At 44.7% G+C, this 21,581-nt stretch overlaps 2 protein-coding genes across 2 annotated transcripts; one reads left to right on the forward strand and one right to left on the reverse strand.

Moving 5' to 3' along the window:
• Positions 1-3,751: 3,751 nt before the first annotated feature.
• On the forward strand, positions 3,752-7,407 carry LOC147987399 (Putative thiol-disulfide oxidoreductase DCC). The gene is made up of 8 exons (XM_087545297.1): positions 3,752-4,091; positions 4,186-4,316; positions 5,210-5,317; positions 5,724-5,780; positions 6,387-6,452; positions 6,697-6,757; positions 6,912-6,955; positions 7,043-7,407. Exons 1-8 carry the CDS (start codon positions 3,950-3,952, stop codon positions 7,076-7,078), a joined length of 645 nt encoding a protein of 214 aa, XP_087401423.1. The 5' UTR covers positions 3,752-3,949; the 3' UTR covers positions 7,079-7,407.
• A 2,485-nt stretch (positions 7,408-9,892) lies between these two features.
• On the reverse strand, positions 9,893-18,428 carry LOC147987400 (uncharacterized). Its single transcript, XM_087542367.1, has 2 exons — positions 17,577-18,428; positions 9,893-9,931 (listed from the first exon to the last, which is right to left on the reverse strand). Exons 1-2 carry the CDS (start codon positions 18,426-18,428, stop codon positions 9,893-9,895), a joined length of 891 nt encoding a protein of 296 aa, XP_087398493.1.
• Positions 18,429-21,581: the final 3,153 nt, after the last annotated feature.

Genomic DNA, 21,581 nt, shown 5'->3' on the forward strand with positions numbered 1-21,581 from the left:
TACCTGAATCCGGAAAAAGTGACGGGAATTGAATCTTGTCACGGAACACCCTGATGTATGCAGTATTCGCACCTGGAACCGCCATACAAGGAGCATATTACATTTTGCCATTTTGGACCAGACAAAGTATGCTGTCAAAATTTGCATATGCTATCAAAATTTGCATAGTCTAATATGAGAGTGTTTTTTTGACACTAGTGTAATGTCAAGAACGCTCTTATATTATGGAACTGCCTTTAGAAAAAAAACGAAGAGCTTTTCTCCCCATGATTTCATTTCATGAAAGGAAACCAATAAGCAACTGTTCCCCCAAAAGAGGGTAAATATCTGTCAGGTGCAGCAAAAAGGAATAGGAATGACAGACACCCTAGTTTGGTGCGTATTCATTAACTTCTAGATCGAACATTGAAGTCATCCCTTTAGCATGATTGAACAATGCAAATGCATCCAGCTAAACAATCAAAGGCGAAAGTACTTCAGGTCCGGTTCATCTGACACCAATCCTGTGAGTGGTCGGGCCCCATCCACAACACTTGTTGTAGATCTCTCTAACCACTCTAATGAGCAGCAAAGCTCCTTCTGTGTAGCTCCAGTTTGTTTTCCTTTATCTGCAAACCAGACGTGTTGGTCTGCATTTCTGGGGCATGCCAGTCAAACCCGTTGCCACACAAACTACTCAAAGAATCCTTTGCATGCATGCCAAATTATCGATGGTTCAAAGCCCAGCCAATGACAATACCATTTTTGAGGGGTGACGAGTGACAATACACACCTGGTTGAAAGTGCAACCACCGACGCACGACACTGATCCCGCCCGGGGCATGTACGATGGCTGATACGTCATTCTCTCTTATTTTAAGGGCATGTACAATGATGGCATATGGATACATATGCCCTATGATAAAAAGTAATTTGAGGCATTCATATTTATTTTTTCTCTCCAATGCAAGCTATCACTAGTGGGCCTCATTAAAAAATAGAAAATAAAGACTTTAGTACACATGCATCTCTACTTTTCATTCCAACCTTTTCAGCTTTTGTCATTGGACCACACTTTTTCTCTTCAAGCACCCGCCTCCTGGAGAGGATCCCGCTTCCTTATCCGAACCTACTTTACGTCATATCCGATCCTACATGGCATGCGAGGCATCACCTTGAGGCTATGCATTGTATACACCCTTAAGGCTTGCATGTGATATAAAGATGACAATAAAAAAAGCATGCCTATGATGTTTATCTCTTAGCCTTATGTTAAATAGTACTCCCTCCGTCCGGAAATACTTGTCATCAAAATGAACAAAAATGGATGTATCTAGAACTAAAATACATCTAGATACATCCCTTTTTATTCATTTTGATGACAAGTATTTCCGGGTGGAGGGAGTAACTCGGAAAAACTATTCATAAAGACGTGACGGAATATATTGCGCCAGCCTAGTTAAATATGGGCGAACTGCGAGGGTCCAACCTGAAAAAAGACGTAGGTGTACGGGCATGATGACCCGCGCCCCCCCTGTGCCGCGACGCTGCACCGCGCGGGGCAATCCGTGCCCGCCACGCCGCAGCCGCGAGCGGACGGCGTGGGAGCGAAGAAAGAGCCGGGTCGCGGTTTCCGCCCGCCCGGCTAGCCGCGTGGAAAGGCCTAGAAGGGGCCGCGCTGGCCGTCGGATGGCGAATCGCCAGCCGTCGAAACGCGCGAGGACCCACGTACGAGCCGCGAACAGATGGCGGCGATGTGGATAAGGGCGATTGGCCGCGGCCGGATGGCGTGGGCCTCGGGGCCCACCGCCTCCGGTTTTACGTTGCTGTTTACGAGACGGTCTGGCGTGGGCCGGCTCCTATCCGAAAGAGAAAGCTCCTTGAACTTCTTCTGCTTGTTCGATCGACTGGAGTTCGTGTTTTTCAGCTGCGGTCTGGACATCGTTGCATCGCTGATGGCTCTATCCCGTGGGCATCGTTCACGGTTTCGTCGTCCTATATTATTTAGGTGCTAGCAATACCATGGGCCGTCTTTTTTTTTATTTCGAACTTATGTCACACTTTATGTTCAAATCAAATAATTGTTGCATCTACGGAGGATCACCATCCCAAGAAATTATATAGACTTAGAATCATCGGAATTCCTAGCTAGCAAGATTGTGTGCCACCTTGTTCCCCTTCCTTGGAAGGTGAGAATAATTGACTGAACCAAAACTTTGAGCTAAATGAAAACACTCACTCAAAGTAGCAGAATAAGGGCTCGGGATATTAACACCCCCCCCCCCCCCCCTCCCCCTCTGCATGCATGTGAATAATCTAAAGACAATCAGATTCAAAGAACACATTGGAGCATCCCCATTGGTACGCTAGCTCCATACCGTTTTTCAACGCCAAAGCTTCCGCTGCATCGGCATCAAGCACATACGTAAAAGAGAGTGCGCTAGTTTTTCTACCTCCTATGGGCTAGGTTGGCTCGATTAGATGGGCAAGATGCTACAAAAATGTTGTAACAAAGATGAAAATATGTATTGTGATGCACTAACGAGCTCAACGAGATGCTCGTGAAACTCCTTAGATCGTTCGTTAAGCTCGCTAAGATTAACAAGTTGAAATTTGCGATTGACTCTGTTCATTAAAAAGCGAGCTATCGAGCGCTCATTAAACTCACGAGCTACGAGCTTTTGATCTAGCCCTAGTTTGACGACTTGCCAGATGACCGCCAAGTTGCATAGCTGACGACTCTATCCCGTGGGCACCGTTAATGGTTTAGGAGAACGAATCTCATCATCATATATTATTTGTCCATGCGATCTTTTTTGTTCTTTGTCAAAGAAACTCGTTGGGTGCTAGCAATACCATGGGCCATCTTATTAAAGCTGTGTGACCTTGTTTCACTTACATACATGGATGGGCGATAGCTCTCTTTGTTTTCTGGGATTCTCGTCATCACAATTTGCATCATATTCTGTTAGCAAGGTGCACGAGTGTGCAGCCTGTCCGCCTGCCCACTCATGTGTGGTGTTTAAGGTTTCCTCCTCTATCAAAAAGATGCCGTCAAGGGCTAATCCTAGCTTGTCTAAATCTTTTCATTACATTTTGTTCATGTTGCAACAACACAATATGGCTAGTATTAAAATTGTTTGGTGAGAATGTTGTTCGGCTTTCTTCGTTTGGCAATGGTGCTCAGGTGAATGTCTTTGATTGTAAATGGTAGTTCATCCGTAAATTTCGGTGCAAAAGTACGTATGTTGGAATATAGGTGTATGCCTACTTTTGTCGATGAGTTTCTAATACTATAAGGTAGAGGAAATTTCTAGATATTTTCATTGGACACGACATTATTTTTTGAAAGGAGAATCTGTAGTGGGAGCACTGTGAAAAAGAAGAATGTAGACAAGTGAGGCGACATGATGACGACAAGGATGCACACCATGGACAACAGAATGCCTTACCACCTTGGTAGAGCACCTCATTGAAGCGCAGATATTGCCTCTCGAGTTGGTGCCATCAGAGACATCGACATCATCAAATTGAGAAGGCCACGACGCCATGGAGATGGAAGAGAAGGACACATCGGTAACAAGTAAGCGATGGCGCCGACCGACATGGAGAGAGAGAAATGGAGGCCGCAAGGCCACGATCGAGAGAGAAAGAGCGAAGCAGGAAGCGTTCACGCACTAAGGCTAAGGGACGAACGCTGACTCATAGTCCCGTTCAAAGAAAAAAAATCAAAGAAACAGAGGACAATATAAAATGGACGCGGGGAAATTTGCGGTGTGGAGGGAGGGAGAGAGACCGCCCTCGTGGAGCCAAATCCGACCGGTGAGCAAAGCGAGCCCCATTTGAACCAGCGGAGGCCACCGCTGCGGCGCAACGAGGCCACTCGCCCACCACACGCAAAGCCAGCCAGCGTCGCGCGCGAGGGAGACGAGAGCGGGGATCGATCGATCGACCGACCCGACCGGCGTCGATGGCGAGCTCGCTGGCCCGCCTGGGGGCGGCGCTGCCCCGCGCGCGCCCGCTCGCCGCAGCGGCGGCGATGGCGGCGGCGCGGACCCCGCCGCGGGGAGCGCGGTGGGACCCCGCCGCCCCGCGCCCCGCCTCGCTGTACGGTGAGCGAGCCTGCCTCCCGCCCCCCCCCCCCCCCCCCCCCCCCGCTTCGCTGTATCGATTCGAGCCGTGTCTGAACTTTGAATTGAACTGCAGCTCGCAGGTGCCAGGCTCACTCGGACGTGAAGGCGTCCCCTGCATCGGAGTCCAAGGATGTGGGGAGCTCGTCCCAGAGCTGGAGGATCAAGATGCTCTACGATGGTGAATGCCCGCTCTGTATGCGTGAGGTGTGTCGCATCATCCAGACATCCACCCATGGTTTCTGGGACTTGCTTGTTATATTCAGCAATTGCATATTCAGAGTGCGCTCAAGCCTACGAAGCAGCTTTAATAACGACAAATATTCAGCAATTGCATGTTCGGAGTACTAACTGAAAGCTGAAATTGATGACTGTATGATAAGCCATATGCCCATATGAATCCATGAGAATGAACTAATGTTAGGCGATGCTGGTAAATGGTGCTGAGTCTGCAAGCTGATTTTGCCTTGGCTCAGTTACGGAAACAGAATATCCTGTGTCTATTTCATATCCAGGGCACTTCTCAACTATCTATCTTTTTAAAGTCTAACGTAGTGATATGTTGTTTCTATCATTCTTTTTCCATACCATTGTATCGTATCCCTTTTCCAGTTTAGATTATTTCATGCTCAATCAACTGCTAAGAATATTTCCAAGATGATAAATGAGATCTCATTGTTTCCAGGATTCTGAACCATCTGATCATGTGGATGAACTTTGTTCATTTGAATTAGTCCGAACAACATGGGTGTTTCCTATGAATTCTCGACTGTCATCATCATATACTACTCATGTCATGCTTAGTTTGTTTTCCTTGGAATTTCTCATCAGCATGAAACTGTCTTTAGGAGACACTTGGCTTTTGTTCCTTGCCATGAACTTAAAGTCTGTAATACTTTAGGACCCTGTCACATGGGTTAGACATGCTACGAACTCTATGTGCATCACCATCTTATGAATAATGAAGTCTCTGATTTGTAATCATTTAATTCTGAATTTATTTTTTTCACTTATCGGTGAATAAAACAGTACAGGCTTACTGGTGATCCTGCAAGCTGCAGCAACTAAGTTTTCTCTTATCAACTCTCATGTTTTGACAGGTAAACATGTTGAGGGAAAGGAACAAATCCTATGGAGCTATAAATTTTGTTGACATCAGCTCGAAAGATTACTCTCCGAAGGACAATCAGGATCTTGATTATGAAACTGTGCGTATTACCTTTTAGTACAGATTCTCATTTTGGTTTATTAGTTTCATACTCGGTTTTCTGGAAAGAATGAAGTTGGTCATGTATACGATCTATTGCCTCAGTGTCCAAATTTCAGTCTGTTGGATTTTTTAAGGCTACTGATACAAGAGCATAAAAGATACCACTTCGTAGTTGTAGTGATACACACCCAGGAAACTGAATATCTATTTCCCTCCTTGTAAACTTGTTTCTGGATATCCCAATGGCAGCCATTTTTATATTCACAGTTTTTAGTAACTCCCAACTACTTATGTTTATAGTTAAAAATTGATGGCGGTGTTTTAGCACAGTATGCAATCATTTTACCTTTTAGACTGAAGGCCTACCATTTTTCTCTCTAAACAAACTTATTTTCTGTTTCCAGGCCATGGGGAGGATACATGCCATTCTCTCAGATGGAACTATTGTCACAGATGTTGAGGTATGACCGTGTGAAATTCAGTGATTTGCATTCTCCCCTACTGAACCTGTTCTTCTCAAAAACAGAAGTTAGTAAGTTACTATAGGAAAGATAATAGCTTGAACTTATTTGGAAGCAAATGAAAGGCAGAGTTAGACATGGAAGTGATTGAAGTAGTGAATGATATATAATGTCTCCCTATTACAAGAGCATCCACATCCCTTGGTAGCAAGGAGAAGCTAAAACCCTCAAACGGATGGTTAGTCCAAGACGCGGAACAAAGTTATTAGTACTGTGATGCAAGAGTAGTATTACACACAGAGCTTATTATCATCACATCATTTATTTTTTGCGAGAATCATCACATTATTATAGTAACTGTTTTGACCATGTGGCATTATCATATATTAAAGAAGCGTCTACCAGTCTGTGGAGTTAGTTTGAGCCTACAGTATAACCACTCCATACTAGTGCCAACTGCCAAGCTGACAAAGGTTGTAATACCAAGAGAAATAGGATGACCTTAGCAGCATATGCAGAATTCATATACATTTTGTGTATGCAACGGTTATTTATATGTTTTTGTACTAAATTTTGAGTAAGTAGTTACTAAAGTTACTATTGCAGGCATTCAGAAGGCTTTATGAGGAAGTTGGACTCGGATGGGTTTATGCAGTTACTAAGTATGAGCCTGTAAGTGCACATTTCCAGAGCAAATCCAAGAATCAGCTAGTTTCGTTCATTTCAGAGAGTTGTCGTTCAGCTGCACGCTTTCTACTTGATGGAACATTCGCTATATTAAACTTTTTTAGATGGAATGCTAAATCAAATTGAAGAACTGAGGAATTCAATTTTTTGGTCTGATGTGATCAACTTCAGTTTTAAATTATCATGTTACTTGTAATCCCGATCTTAATCTTACTCTGATGCCTTGCAGGTGGCTACCATAGCAAATGCAGTATATGGTGTATGGGCCAAATACCGTATGGAAGTTACAGGTTTGGTCACCAACAGTTCGCCATATCGATAACTCCAGCATTTTGTTGCTCCATTTATTTTTGTAGTCGGATTAAAACCATTTTAATGATATGCACCTTTAATGAAGTATACTGGATAGTTTGAATGATGTGCTCATTTTTGTCGCTATGACAGGTCGACCTCCCCTGGAGGAAATTTTTGCAGCCCGAAGACAAGCGGTTAGTTGGCTTCATGTCCTCTTTCTAGGAACTTCATATATGACCATGAATAACTTGAACTTGTGGTACCGTCTTTTCCTTTGGCAGGGCGAATGTAAAGATGATAAAGCATGCAAGATGTGAGCAGTGCTCCGCACGTCTTCACTTCTACATAATGTTAGATAGGCACACATACATATAAATACAGTTAGTCTTATATTCGAGGGGTTGCGAGATTGACGACGGAGACGATGATGTTTTCTGTGTTGGGTAGTGAATAATTCCATAATCTTGCACGATTCTATGGGCAAGATACGCAACTTTAGCAAGTTAATTCCGGGATGCTGTCTTCAGTTCTGCACTGAGCTCGCTTGTTGCATCGTATCCTTCAGTGTTCACCTTCTCTGTTTTACTGTGTATGACCAGACCTGTTCTCTTGTGCAGTAAGATATTACAATATCATGTATTGGAAAGTGGAGTGAGTCACTTTCATACATATGTTTAGGTAGGCACACTTACATATACATTAACTAGTCAAACGTTCAAATTATTCCGAGATTTGATGATACAATGCTGTTCTGCTGTGGAAAGTTTTAATACATATCTGGTGCTTAATTTGCATTGCCAAAATAAGCAGCGTGATTATCTTTTTATGTCAATCGTTGTGAAAATTTAAAGGTCTTTTTACACAGAACCCACCCCAGCCCTGTTTACATTCAATAAACGATGGCAAAGCTAACGTTATCAGCACAGAACACATTTCAGTTCAGCCAGGCACCTTTTTTTCTGAAAGGAAAGACAACTATTCTTTGAACTATGAAATCAAATCAAAATACACCCACATATAGTAGCCATTTGGTGAAGTATCTGGAAACCAGAATAAGTGAAGATACAACTTCACTTGAAAAGGACCATTACGTATATCCATACACACACATCAATGAAACATGAACTCTTGTTTCTTTATTTGTCATGCCTCGAGCAGTTTTCATCCTTCAAATAGTTCTCCCAACATCTTCTCACATATGTCGGGACTGCTACTTCCGCGGCTAACGTTTTCCGCAACCCCCGGATGCTCCTTCAGGTAGTCGCGGTAACTTGTGATAGTTCCCCGCATCAGATCTCTGAGCTGTGGGTCTGGAACCTTCCAGAACTTGTGAGCGTGGTACGTTTCATGAAACGCTGATTGGAATTGAGCCATCGAAGAAGAGGTGTTGATCCAACGATGGAGTGGTCAGTGCAAATTCGATTTCGGTATGCAGGACGACACATGAGACCAGGAAGCAAAGCATTGATATAGCTACACATGTACAGTATTAAAAAGGATTAGTATGTTGGTGCATGCGTGCGTACTGGGTGTGATGACTTGTGTGTGTTCACTCGTGTGTTCGTGTGTACGCGACTTCCAGCTTTGGTGTGTGTGTGTGTTGTGTGTGTGCTCTGGTGTGTACTCCCGTCTGTGTGGGTGCTTTGCTTCTATAAAAACAATCTGATACTATGGCAAATAGAAAGAGTGCTAGAAAATAACTTATGTTCACAAAAATTATTATTTGCTTATGTCAAAACATGTAAAATTTATATTTATACATCACTCGTTGTAAACAAAAAAAAGCCTAAAACTTTGTTCAAGAAATTCACATGCTCCTCCCTGCACAGTCCAAAATTTATAGTGCGAGAGGCCCGTCGTTCATTTACATGTTAAAAAAAGGCAGAAACGACGTTCTTTTGCCATTTTTAAAACTGCTCACAAAACTACAACAAATTTGTAACAACTGTCTACAGAAAAAAGTTGCTCCTATTCATAAGCTTTCTACATTCTGATAAATGGTTTAAAAGTTTCATACTGTATATACCGTTAAACCTTTTTATGTATGAAAAAAATTCTCTTGAAACCGACACAAATATGAAAAAAATGATCAACACAGGGAAGTTGCGCGTTTTCAACAACTTTCCATCGGTATATCATTTGCTCAATTCTGGTAAGTGGTTGGGGGAGTTACGAGAAAAAAACAACACGTGAAAAACAAAGTGAAGTTCAAACAGACATGCCCCAGAAGTTCAACTTCTTCACGCAGTGCATTTCCGAAGACTCTATTTTCTCAATGAAGGCGCAACGCATGATCTCACCTTTTTCAAAATTACTTAAAAACAACTAGGAACCAGAGAAAACTTTCTATATGAAAAAGTTTCGCATTTTTGATAGCTTTCGAACATTATATTATTTGCCCCATTCTGACAAAGTTTGCAAAACATATGGTCAGAAAACATTTTTAGCCATTTTAAAATTGTCATAAAACTGTAAAGAATTGGGAGAAACATTCTATATATAAAAGTTTCGCATTAGACATTAGTTCAAGCTTTCCAACGTCATATCATTTGCCGCATTCCCGACAAACCATTTAAAAAATAACCCAAAAAAAACTCATAAGAACTTCGACCGTTCTCTAAATTACTTTTCAATTGTTTAAAATTTGAACAAACTTTCTATATGAAAAAGAAGCGCATTTTCATAAGATTTTCAACGCCTTATCATTTGAATCAGTCCGATTAACCATTTGGTAATTGCGGCAAAAATGAACTCGGATGTTCGGTTTAAAATTCTGCCATTCTTCAAATTGCTCTTTAACCGTGGCACGATCCTTTCATAAATAAATTATTCACCCGAGGTAATCTTACGACCCTTTCATAAATAAATTATATTTGGAATATAAATAGTTACATTCATATTAATTCACTATGTAAAAATTGGCATAAGAAAACAAAAATATAGGTCATAAGAACAGAAAAATGCATTTTATGTATATTTCACACTATGTTTTTATGTTTGTAATTTTATGTAACATGAATTATTTTTTACGGTGATAATATACTTTATTATATTCTAAACTACATCTTATTACATGCTCTTACACTCCTTATATTCCATAAATATTTTACGTCTCTACAATAATCAAGTATTCATGTTCCAACTCCATCAAAGTATATAGCAATCAATTCCTGCAACAACGTATGGGGTATAATATGGGACAATTAGATGACCATGTCATGATAATATTTCTGTCTAGTGTGAAAAAACACATATATAGATCTATCTCGTTCACAATATGCATCAGAGGCTGATGGATGTTTAGCTGCACTATACTACTGAAAAGTCTCCAAGTCTAAGGCATTCTGTACTAACCAATAACCAACGGCGTAGCGTGTGGGTGTCGATGGCGTGATGGTGTGAGCGTGCGGTTCCAATCAAAGTGACGACAAACAGTGGAGGAGCAGGTCAGTCAAGTGCGTCCGGCGTGGGTGTTTGGCTTGAGGGCGTCAATGATCTGAGGCTCCAACTGAGAAGGGGATTAAGGAGAGGTCAAAAGAACATAGGAGTTATGGGTCGGCGGTATTGGTCGCTCAAATCTGGTCGGCAGACGGCAGGTCGCCATGGCCATGGAGAATTGGAGACCGAGGGGAGGAGTGGAGGCACGGGGAGTTGTGGTTGAAGGCTGGAGGCCGATGAGTGTGCGAATAGGCGACAACAATCCACGATCGTACATATATGTGGGCTTTATCTGTTAATGGGATGGACTAAACTGGTGACTAGCTATGCCTAGTAATTTGTTTTCCATGCATGATAGTAGTATATTGAGGTCCCTACATCCTTATCTCTATCTTTAAACCCAATGTGTACTCTAACAATGAAACTGGGCTGGGAATACAATTTGACAAATAAAAGATACAACATGCAAGATCAATCAGTTCTCAACCACTGGGCAGCTGCGGTGGCCGGAGGTACATGGGATAGTGAAACTAGCTACCTCTGCGTGCGTGCGCCCTATGCCCTAATCGCGCACGACCGCTCCAACCAAACGTGTCACACAGAATAAATAAATGAATAAACATTTGTAGGCTAACTAGCTAGCCGCTTCTAGTACATACTGTACACTGGTTATCTGCATTGGGCTATACCCGTGACCGAAGTACTATATTGCAGCGCTCTGTGCACTTGGTGGACGGCCCGAACATTTAATAATCATATATGTGCTGTTTTTCTTAGAACATATATGTGCTGTTGTTGGCAAATGAATGGTGTTTTCTTTTGTTGCGGAACAACGAATGATGCTCTTGTTCCTAAGGAGAACACCTCACCAAACTGGGGTGTGGGCATGTGCAAAGTTGCTTGACGTTGTACGAAATTCATATACATACTATAAACCAAAATCGATAGAAAATGCAGCGACAATAAACCACTGCGGCGACCGAGAGAGGTTTAGCATATGATGATAGGAGCAACATCATATGGAAAATACAACTCCAGCTCCGTGGAAGCAGACCTACATCAGATAACAAGTCACCCTAGGAGCCCAGCCATGTTTCCCTGTCTATACCTTCATGATCACCATGTCAATCAATCTTGCTGTCCAGCTATGTTTCTTTGTGTATGTTTCTATGATCACCATCTTGGTCAATCTTACTCCCTCACCAAGCTTACTTTGTCCTCGTTCCTTTTCCAACATCGCCCATGAGTTAGAGTGGCTACAAAAGTTAAAATTTAAAAAGAACCATCACATGATTATCAAGGAACCTCTATCTAAAGCAGACAACATTGCACATTTTCCAAATTGTCCAACATGTCATTGCTCCTCCAGTCCACCGAGCACCAATTCCCCCCCCCCCCCCCCCCCCCTAAATTTAGTTGGAAAACAACTACTTGGGTGTGCCTAGGTCTCAGTCAACTGAGACTTAACCAAGCCTCAGTCAAGTGGTATAGAAAATAAAGAAAGAAAAAGAAAATTCTGCACGGATATCCATGTAAAATCTTATGAATATATCATTGACTGAGACTTGGTTTAGCAATCCCGTTCCTCATTAATATTGCTTTCTGAGAGAGAAAGATGATTAAGAAATTATTCAACCGCTTGCTTGCATCGAAGGTATATGCATCTGAGTATCAACAGACAAGCCACATCTGGAGCACAATTATAACAACCCCTTTTTACTAGCTGTGGATTTATACTCCACCAAGAGAATAATGTCATACATTTTTTCCATGCGTTATATAGCGAATAACACAACATCATAAGAACATATCGTGTACTGCAAAACTCAGGGCAAATATCATTACTTCATATTTTATACCGATATAGAATTATCTGATGACGCTAAACATGCTACCATATAGGCTCATCAACATGTAAGTATTACCATGTGAAATGTATATAAAATCAACTAAACACTGATGAACTAGATGCCAATTGATGATATTGTCCAAAAGAAGCAAAATCAAAAAGTATGCCTTATTTTAGTGCAAGGTGGGGATAATACAATTGACAGTGTTGAGCATGCCAGAAATAAAACAGATATTATATGCAAGAACCGGATAACATATTAATTTGGATTATGCGATCATAGTATCATAATACCATATTTGGCTTGGCACTAGTAGAAAAAGGGTCTAATGTGAAACTCATTAGTCCCGGTTTGTAATTGAACCGGCACTAATGTGACCATTAGTACCGGTTCCAACGGCTAGGCGGGCGGCGCTCATTAGTACCGGTTCGTGGTGGACCTTTAGTACTGGTTCGTGCCACGAACCGATACTAAAGAGGTTGTGGCCTTTAGTACGGGTTGGTGGCTTCAACCGGTACTAAAGGGGGGGGGGGTCACCAGCCGGTACTAAAGGTGGTGACCTTTAGTACGGGTTGATGGCTCCAACCGGTACTAAAGACCCCCCTTTTAGTACCGGTTGGAGCCACCAACCGGTACTAAAGGTGGTGCGCTGCCTGTTGTGGAACGTTGCAGAAAACAAAAAATTTCCTACGGTTTCACCAAGATCCATCTATGAGTTCATCTAGCAACGAGTGATTGGATTGCATCTACATACCTTTGTAGATCACGTGCGGAAGCGTTCAAAGAACGGGGATGAGGAAGTCGTACACGACGTGATCCAAATCACCAGAGATCCTAGCGCCGAACGGACGGCACCTCCGCGTTCAACACACGTACGGTCAGCGTGACGTCTCCTCCTTCTTGATCCAGCAAGGGGGAAGGAGAGGTTGATGAAGATCCAGCAGCACGACGGCGTGGTGGTGGATGCAGGGCGTCACAGTAGCAGGGCTTCGCCTTATACTACGAAAGAGAGAGGTGTAGCAGGAGAGAGGGAGGCGCCAAGACATAAGGTGCTACTGCCCCCTCCCTCCCCTCATATATATAGGCTCCCCTAGGGGGGGGGGCGCCGGCCCTAGGAGATTGGATCTCCTAGGGGGGGGGGGCGGCGGCCAGGGCTGGAGTGGCCCCCAAGGCAAGGTGGGGCGCCCCCCCACCCCTAGGGTTTCAACCCTAGGCGCATGGGGTGGGCCTAGGGGGGCGCACTAGCCCACTATGGGCTGGTTCCCCTCCCCACTTTGGCCCATGGGGCCCTCTGGGATGGGTGGCCCTACCCGGTGAACCCCCGGGACCCTTCCGGTGGTCCCGGTACAATACCGGTGACCCCGAAACTTGTCCCGATGGCCGAAACAGCACTTCCTATATATAATTCTTTACCTCCGGACTATTCCGAAACTCCTCGTGACGTCCGGGATCTCATTCGGGTCTCCGAACAACATTCGGGTTACTGCATATACATATCTTTACAACCCTAGCGTCACCGAACCTTAAGTGTGTAGACCCTACGGGTTCGGGAGACATGCAGACATGACCGAGACGACTCTCTGGTCAATAACCAACAGCGGGATTTGGATACCCATGTTGGCTCCCACATGCTCCTCGATGATCTCATCGGATGAACCACGATGTCGAGGATTCAAGCAACCCCGTATACAATTCCCTTTGTCAATCGGTATGTTACTTGCCCGAGATTCGATCGTCGGTATCCCAATACCTCATTCAATCTCGTTACCGGCTAGTCACTTTACTCGTACCGTAATGCATGATCCCGTGACCAGACACTTGGTCACATTGAGCTCATAATGAAGATGCATTACCGAGTGGGCCCAGTGATACCTCTCCGTCATACGGAGTGACAAATCCCAGTCTTGATCCGTGTCAACCCAACAGACACTTTCGGAGATACCCGTAGTATACCTTTATTGTCACCCAGTTACATTGTGACGTTTGGTACACCCAAAGCACTCCTACGGTATCCGGGAGTTACACGATCTCATGATCTAAGGAAAAGATACTTGACATTGGAAAAACTCTAGCAAACGAAGTATACGATCTTGTGCTATGTTTAGGATTGGGTCTTGTCCATCACATCATTCTCCTAATGATGTGATCTCGTTATCAATGACATCCAATGTCCATAGTCAGGAAACCATGACTATCTGTTGATCAACGAGCTAGTCAACTAGAGGCTTACTAGGGACATGTTGGTGTCTGTTATTCACACATGTATTACGATTTCCGGATAACACAATTATAGCATGAATAAAGACAATTATCATGAACAAGGAAATATAATAATAATGCTTTTATTATTGCCTCTAGGGCATATTTCCAACAGTCTCCCACTTGCACTAGAGTCAATAATCTAGTTACATTGTGATGAATTGAACACCCATGGAATTCTGGTGTTGATCATGTTTTGCTCTAGGGAGAGGTTTAGTCAACGGATCTGCTACATTCAGGTCCGTATGTACTTTACAAATATCTATGTCTCCATCTTGAACATTTTCACGAATGGAGTTGAAGCGACGCTTGATGTGCCTTGTCTTCTTGTGAAACCTGGCTCCTTGGCAAGTGCAATAGCTCCAGTGTTGTCACAGAAGAGTTTGATTGGCCCCGACGCATTGGGTATGACTCCTAGGTCGGTGATGAACTCCTTCACCCAAATTGCATCATGTGCTGCCTCCGAGGCTGCCATGTACTCCGCTTCACATGTAGATCCCGCCACGACGCTCTGCTTGCAACTGCACCAGCTTACTGCCCCACCATTCAAAATATACACGTATCCGGTTTGTGACTTAGAGTCATCCAGATCTGTGTCGAAGCTAGCGTCGACGTAACCCTTTATGACGAGCTCTTCGTCACCTCCATAAACGAGAAACATTTCCTTAGTCCTTTTCAGGTACTTCAGGATATTCTTGACCGCTGTCCAGTGTTCCTTGCCGGGATTACTTTGGTACCTTCCTACCAAACTTACGGCAAGGTTTACATCAGGTCTGGTACACAGCATGGCATACATAATAGAACCTATGGCTGAGGCATAGGGGATGACACTCATCTCTTCTATATCTTCTGCCGTGGTCGGACATTGAGCTGAGCTCAATTTCATACCTTGCAACACAGGTAAGAACCCCTTCTTAGACTGGTCCATATTGAACTTCTTCAATATCTTATCAAGGTACGTGCTTTGTGAAAGACCTATGAGGCGTCTCGATCTATCTCTATAGATCTTGATGCCTAATATATAAGCAGCTTCTCCAAGGTCCTTCATTGAAAAACTCTTATTCAAGTAGGCCTTAATGCTGTCCAAGAGTTCTATATCATTTCTCATCAAAAGTATGTCATCTACATATAATATGAGAAATGCTACAGAGCTCCCACTCACTTTCTTGTAAACGCAGGCTTCTCCGTAAGTCTACGTAAACCCAAACGCTTTGATCATATCATCAAAGCGAATGTTCCAACTCCGAGATGCTTGCACCAGCCCATAAATCGAGCGTTGGAGCTTGCACACCTTGTCAGCATTCTTAGGATCGACAAAACCTTCCGGCTGCATCATATACAATTCTTCCTTAAGGAAGCCATTAAGGAATGCCGTTTTGACGTCCATTTGCCATATCTCATAATCATAGAATGCGGCAATTGCTAACATGACTCGGACGGACTTTAGCTTCGCTACCGGTGAGAAAGTCTCATCGTAGTCAACTCCTTGAACTTGTCGATAACCCTTAGCGACAAGCCGAGCTTTATAGATGGTCACATTACCATCCGCGTCTGTCTTCTTCTTAAAGATCCATTTATTTTCTATGGCTCGCCGCTCAACAGGCAAGTCAGTCAAAGTCCATACTTCGTTTTCATACATGGATCCTATCTCGGATTTCATGGCTTCTAGCCATTTGTCGGAATCCGGGCCCGCCATCGCTTCTTCATAGTTCGAAGGTTCACCGTTGTCTAACAACACGATTTCCAAGACAGGGTTGCCGTACCACTCTGGTACGGAACGTGTCCTTGTGGACCTACGAATTTCAGTAGGAGCTTGATCAGAAGTATCTTGATCATCATCATTAACCTCCTCTCTAGTCGGTGCAGGCACCTCAGGAACATTTTCTTGAGTTGCGCCTTTTTCCGGTTCAAGAGGTAATACTTCATCAAGTTCTACTTTCCTCCCACTTACTTCTTTCGAGAGAAACTCTTTCTCTAGAAAGGATCCATTCTTGGAAACAAAGATCTTGCCTTCGGATCTGAGGTAGAAGGTATACCCAATAGTTTCTTTAGGGTATCCTATGAATATGCATTTTTCCGACTTGGGTTCGAGCTTTTCAGGTTGAAGTTTCTTGACATAAGCATCGCATCCCCAAACTTTTAGAAACGACAGCTTAGGTTTCTTCCCAAACCATAATTCATACAGTGTCATCTCAACGGATTTCGACGGAGCCCTATTTAAAGTGAATGCGGCAGTCTCTAAAGCATAGCCCCAAAAAGATAGCGGTAAATCGGTAAGAGACATCATAGATCGCACCATATCTAATAAAGTGCGATTACGACGTTAGGACACACCATTACGCTGAGGTGTTCCAGGCGGCGTGAGTTGTGAAACTATTTCACATTTTCTTAAGTGTGTGCCAAATTCGTGACTCAAGTATTCTCCTCCACGATCTGATCGCAAAAACTTGATTTTTCTGTCACGTTGATTCTCAACCTCACTCTGAAATTCCTTGAACTTTTCAAAGGTTTCAGACTTGTGTTTCATTAAGTAGACATACCCATATCTACTCAAGTCATCAGTGAGGGTGAGAACATAACGATAGCCTCCGCGAGCCTCAATGCTCATTGGACCGCACACATCAGTATGTATGATTTCCAATAAGTTGGTTGCTCGCTCCATTGTTCCTGAGAACGGAGTCTTGGTCATTTTACCCATGAGGCATGGTTCGCACGTGTCAAATGATTCATAATAAAGAGACTCTAAAAGTCCATCTGCATGGAGCTTCTTCATGCGTTTGACACCTATGTGACCAAGGCGGCAGTGCCACAAGTATGTGGGACTATCATTATCAACCTTACATCTTTTGGTATTCACACTATGAACATGTGTAGCATTACGCTCGAGATTCATTAAGAATAAACCATTCACCATCGGAGCATGACCATAAAACATATCTCTCATATAAATAGAACAACCATTATTCTCGGATTTAAATGAGTAGCCATCTCGAATTAAATGAGATCCCGATACAATGTTCATGCTCAAAGCTGGCACTAAATAACAATTATTAAGGTTTGAAACTAATCCCGAAGGCAAATGTAGAGGTAGCATGCCGACGGCGATCACATTGACCTTGGAACCATTCCCGACGCGCATCGTCACCTCGTCCTTTGCCAGTCTCCGCTTATTCCGCAGCCTCTGCTTTGAGTTACAAATGTGAGCAACTGCACCGGTATCAAATACCCAAGAGCTACTACGGATACTGGTAAGGTACACATCAATTACATGTATATCACATATACCTTTTGTTTTGCCGGCCTTCTTGTCCGCTAAGTATTTGGGGCAGTTCCGCTTCCAGTGACCACTTCCCTTGCAATAAAAGCACTCAGTCTCGGGCTTGGGTCCATTCTTTGGCTTCTTCCCGGCAGCTTGCTTGCCGGGCGCGGCAACTCCCTTGCCGTCCTTCTTGAAGTTCTTTTTACCCTTGCCCTTCTTGAACTTAGTGGTTTTATTCACCATCAACACTTGATGTTCCTTCTTGACTTCTACCTCTGCTGATTTCAGCATTGAAAATAACTCAGGAATGGTCTTTTCCATCCCCTGCGTATTGAAGTTCATCACAAAGCTCTTGTAGCTTGGTGGAAGCGACTGAAGGATTCTGTCAATGACCGCATCATCCGGGAGATTAACTCCCAGCTGAGTCAAGCGGTTATGTAACCCAGACATAGTGAGTATGTGCTCACTGACAGAACTATTTTCCTCCATCTTACAGCTGAAGAATTTGTCGGAGACTTCATATCTCTCGACCCGGGCATGAGCTTGAAAAACCATTTTCAGCTCTTCTAACATCTCATATGCTCCATGTCTCTCAAAACGCTTTTGGAGCCCCGGCTCTAAGCTGTAAAGCATGCCGCACTGAACGAGGGAGTAGTCATCAGCACGTGTCTGCCAAGCGTTCATAACGTCTCGGTTCTGTGGGACAGGTGGGTCACCTAGCGGTGCTAGTAGGACATATTCTTTCTTGGCAGCTATGAGGATGATCCTCAGGTTCCGGACCCAGTCCGTATAGTTGCTACCATCGTCTTTCAGCTTGGTTTTCTCTAGGAACGCATTGAAGTTGAGGACAACGTTGGCCATTTGATCTACAAGACATATTGCAAAGATTTTAGACTAAGTTCATGATAATTAAGTTCATCTAATCAAATTATTCAATGAACTCCCACTTAGATAGACATCCCTCTTCTAGTCATCTAAGTATAACATGATCCGAGTTGACTAGGCCGTGTCCGATCATCACGTGAGACGGACTAGTCAACATCGGTGAACATCTTCATGTTGATCGTATCTTCTATACGACTCATGCTCGACCTTTCGGTCTTTTGTGTTCCGAGGCCATGTCTGTACATGCTAGGCTCGTCAAGTCAACCTAAGTGTTTGCCTGTGTAAATCTGTCTTACACCCGTTGTATGTGAACGTTTGAATCTAACACCCAATCATCACGTGGTGCTTCGAAACCACGAACTGTCGCAACGGTGCACAGTTAGGGGAAACACTTTCTTGAAATTATTATGAGGGATAATCTTATTTACTACCGTCGTTCTAAGTAAACAAGATGTACAAAACATGATAAACATCACATGCAATCAAATAATAATAGTGATATGATATGGCCAATATCACATAGCTCCTTTGATCTCCATCTTGGGGCTCCATGATCATCTTGTCACCGGCTTGACACCATGATCTCCATCATCATGATCTCCATCATCGTGTCTCCATGAAGTTGCTCGCCAACTATTACTTCTACTACTATGGCTAATGCGTTTAGCAATAAAGTAAAGTAATTTACATGGCGTTTCAAAATGACACGCAGGTCATATAGAAAATAAAGACAACTCTTATGGCTCCTGCCGGTTGTCATACTCATCGACATGCAAGTCGTGATTCCTATTACAATATCATGAACATCTCATACATCACATATATATCATTCATCACAACTTTGGCCATATCATATCACAAAGCACTTGCTGCAAAAACTAGTTAGACGTCCTCTAATTGTTGTTGCAAGTTTTACGTGGCTGAAAGGGTTCTAGCAAGAACGTTTTCTTACCTACGTGAAAGCCACAACGTGATTTGTCAACTTCTATTTACCCTTCATAAGGACCCTTTTTATCGAATCCTCTCCAACTAAAGTGGGAGAGACAGACACCCGCCAGCCACCTTATGCATCAAGTGCATGTCAGTCGGTGGAACCGGTCTCACGTAAGCGTACGTGTAAGGTTGGTCCGGGCCGCTTCATCCCACAATACCGTTGAAGCAAGATAAGACTAGTAGCGGCAAGAAAGTTGACAACATCTACGCCCACAAAAAATTGTGTTCTACTCGCGCAAGAAGAACTACGCATAGACCTAGCTCATGATGCCACTGTTGGGGAACGTTGCAGAAAACAAAAATTTTCCTACGGTTTCACCAAGATCCATCTATGAGTTCATCTAGCAACGAGTGATTGGATTGCATCTACATACCTTTGTAGATCACGCACGGAAGCGTTCAAAGAACGGGGATGAGGAAGTCGTACACGACGTGATCCAAATCACCGGAGATCCTAGCGCCGAACGGACGGCACCTCCGCGTTCAACACACGTACGGTCAGCGTGACGTCTCCTCCTTCTTGATCCAGCAAGGGGGAAGGAGAGGTTGATGAAGATCCAGCAGCACGACGGCGTGGTGGTGGATGCAGGGCGTCACAGTAGCAGGGCTTCGCCTTATACTACGAAAGAGAGAGGTGTAGCAGGAGAGAGGGAGGCACCAAGACTCAAGGTGCTACTGCCCCCTCCCTCCCCTCATATATATAGGCTCCCCTAGGGGGGGGGCGCCGGCCCTAGGAGATTGGATCTCCTAGGGGGGCGGCGGCCAGGGCTGGAGTGGCCCCCAAGGCAAGGTGGGGTGCCCCCCACCCCTAGGGTTTCAACCCTAGGCGCATGGGGTGGGCCTAGCACTACTGGAATCAGCTACTTTGCCATCTGCCAGTTCTTTGCCATCCGCTAGCGGATGGCAAAGAAGCTCTTTGCCATCAGCTTCCAAAAAGCAGACGGCAAAGAACTGGCTGATTGCAAAGACCAAATTTGCCATCAGCTAGTTCTTTGCCGTCTGCTAGCGGACGACAAAGATTCTTTGCCGTCGGCTAGCGGACGGCAAAGAGGGAGGGGCCCCACTGACGAGCTGCAAAAAAAATCTAACGGCCCCCCTCTTTGCCGTCCACTAGTGGACGGCAAAGAGCAAGAAGGCGGACGGCAAAGGGTGGCGGACGGCAAAGAGGGAGGGCCCCACGTAACGTTAACGGCCGCGCCCCACACCCCCTCTCTCTTTCTCTCCCACCTCTCGCCACCGCCCCGTCGCACCACCCCGCCGCCGCCCCAGCGCCCCCCGCCCCGTCGCCCCACCACCCCACCGCCGCCCCGCCGCCCCCCGCCCCGTCGCCCCCGCCGCCCTGCCGTCTGGGCGCTGCCACGCCCCAGCGCCCCGCCGCCCCGGCCGGGCCCGGCGTCGCCGCCCCAGGCCGCCCCGCCCCCCTCCTCCGCCGCCCCAGGCCGCCCCGCCCCGCTCCTCCGCCGCCCCAGGCCGCACCGCCCCCCTCCTCCACCCAGGTGAGTCTCTTCTTCCTTTTTTTTCCTTTTTTCTGTTTTTTTAGTTTTAGGTTTATGTTTAGTTTAGATTCAGTTTTAGTTTTAGGATTAGTTTTAGGTTTATAGGTTTAGTTTTAGTTTAGTTTTAGTTTTAGATTTAGTTTTTTCCTTTTTCTGTTTTTTTAGTTTTAGGTTTAGGTTTAGTTTAGTTTTAGGAAAGAAGAAGAAGAGAAAAAGAGGAGAGGAGAAGAAGAAGAAGAGGAGGAGGAGTAGAAAAAAGAAGAAGAGGAAGAAGAAGAAGAAAAAAGAGGAGAGGAGGAGAAGAAGAAGAGGAAAAAGGAAAGGAGGAAGAAGAAGAAGAAGAAGAAGAAGAAGGAAAAAAAGGAAGAAAAGGAAAAAGAGGAAGAAGAAGAAAATGAAAAAAACCCGACCCGACACGGTACCCAGACCCCGACCCGGCACCCTGACACGGCACCCCGACACGACACCCCGACCCGACCCCGAGACCCCGACCCCGACACCCCGACCCCGACCCCGACCCCGACCCCGACCCCGACCCCGACACCCCGACCCCGACACCCCGACCCCGACCCCGACACCCCGACCCCCCAAGCCTGACCCGACACCCGACCCCGACCCCGACACCCCGACCCCCCGAGCC

The sequence above is a fragment of the Triticum urartu genome, chromosome 2A (genome assembly GCF_056163025.1).
Source record: "Triticum urartu cultivar PI428250 chromosome 2A, HENAU_Tu73, whole genome shotgun sequence".
NCBI lineage: Eukaryota > Viridiplantae > Streptophyta > Magnoliopsida > Poales > Poaceae > Triticum > Triticum urartu.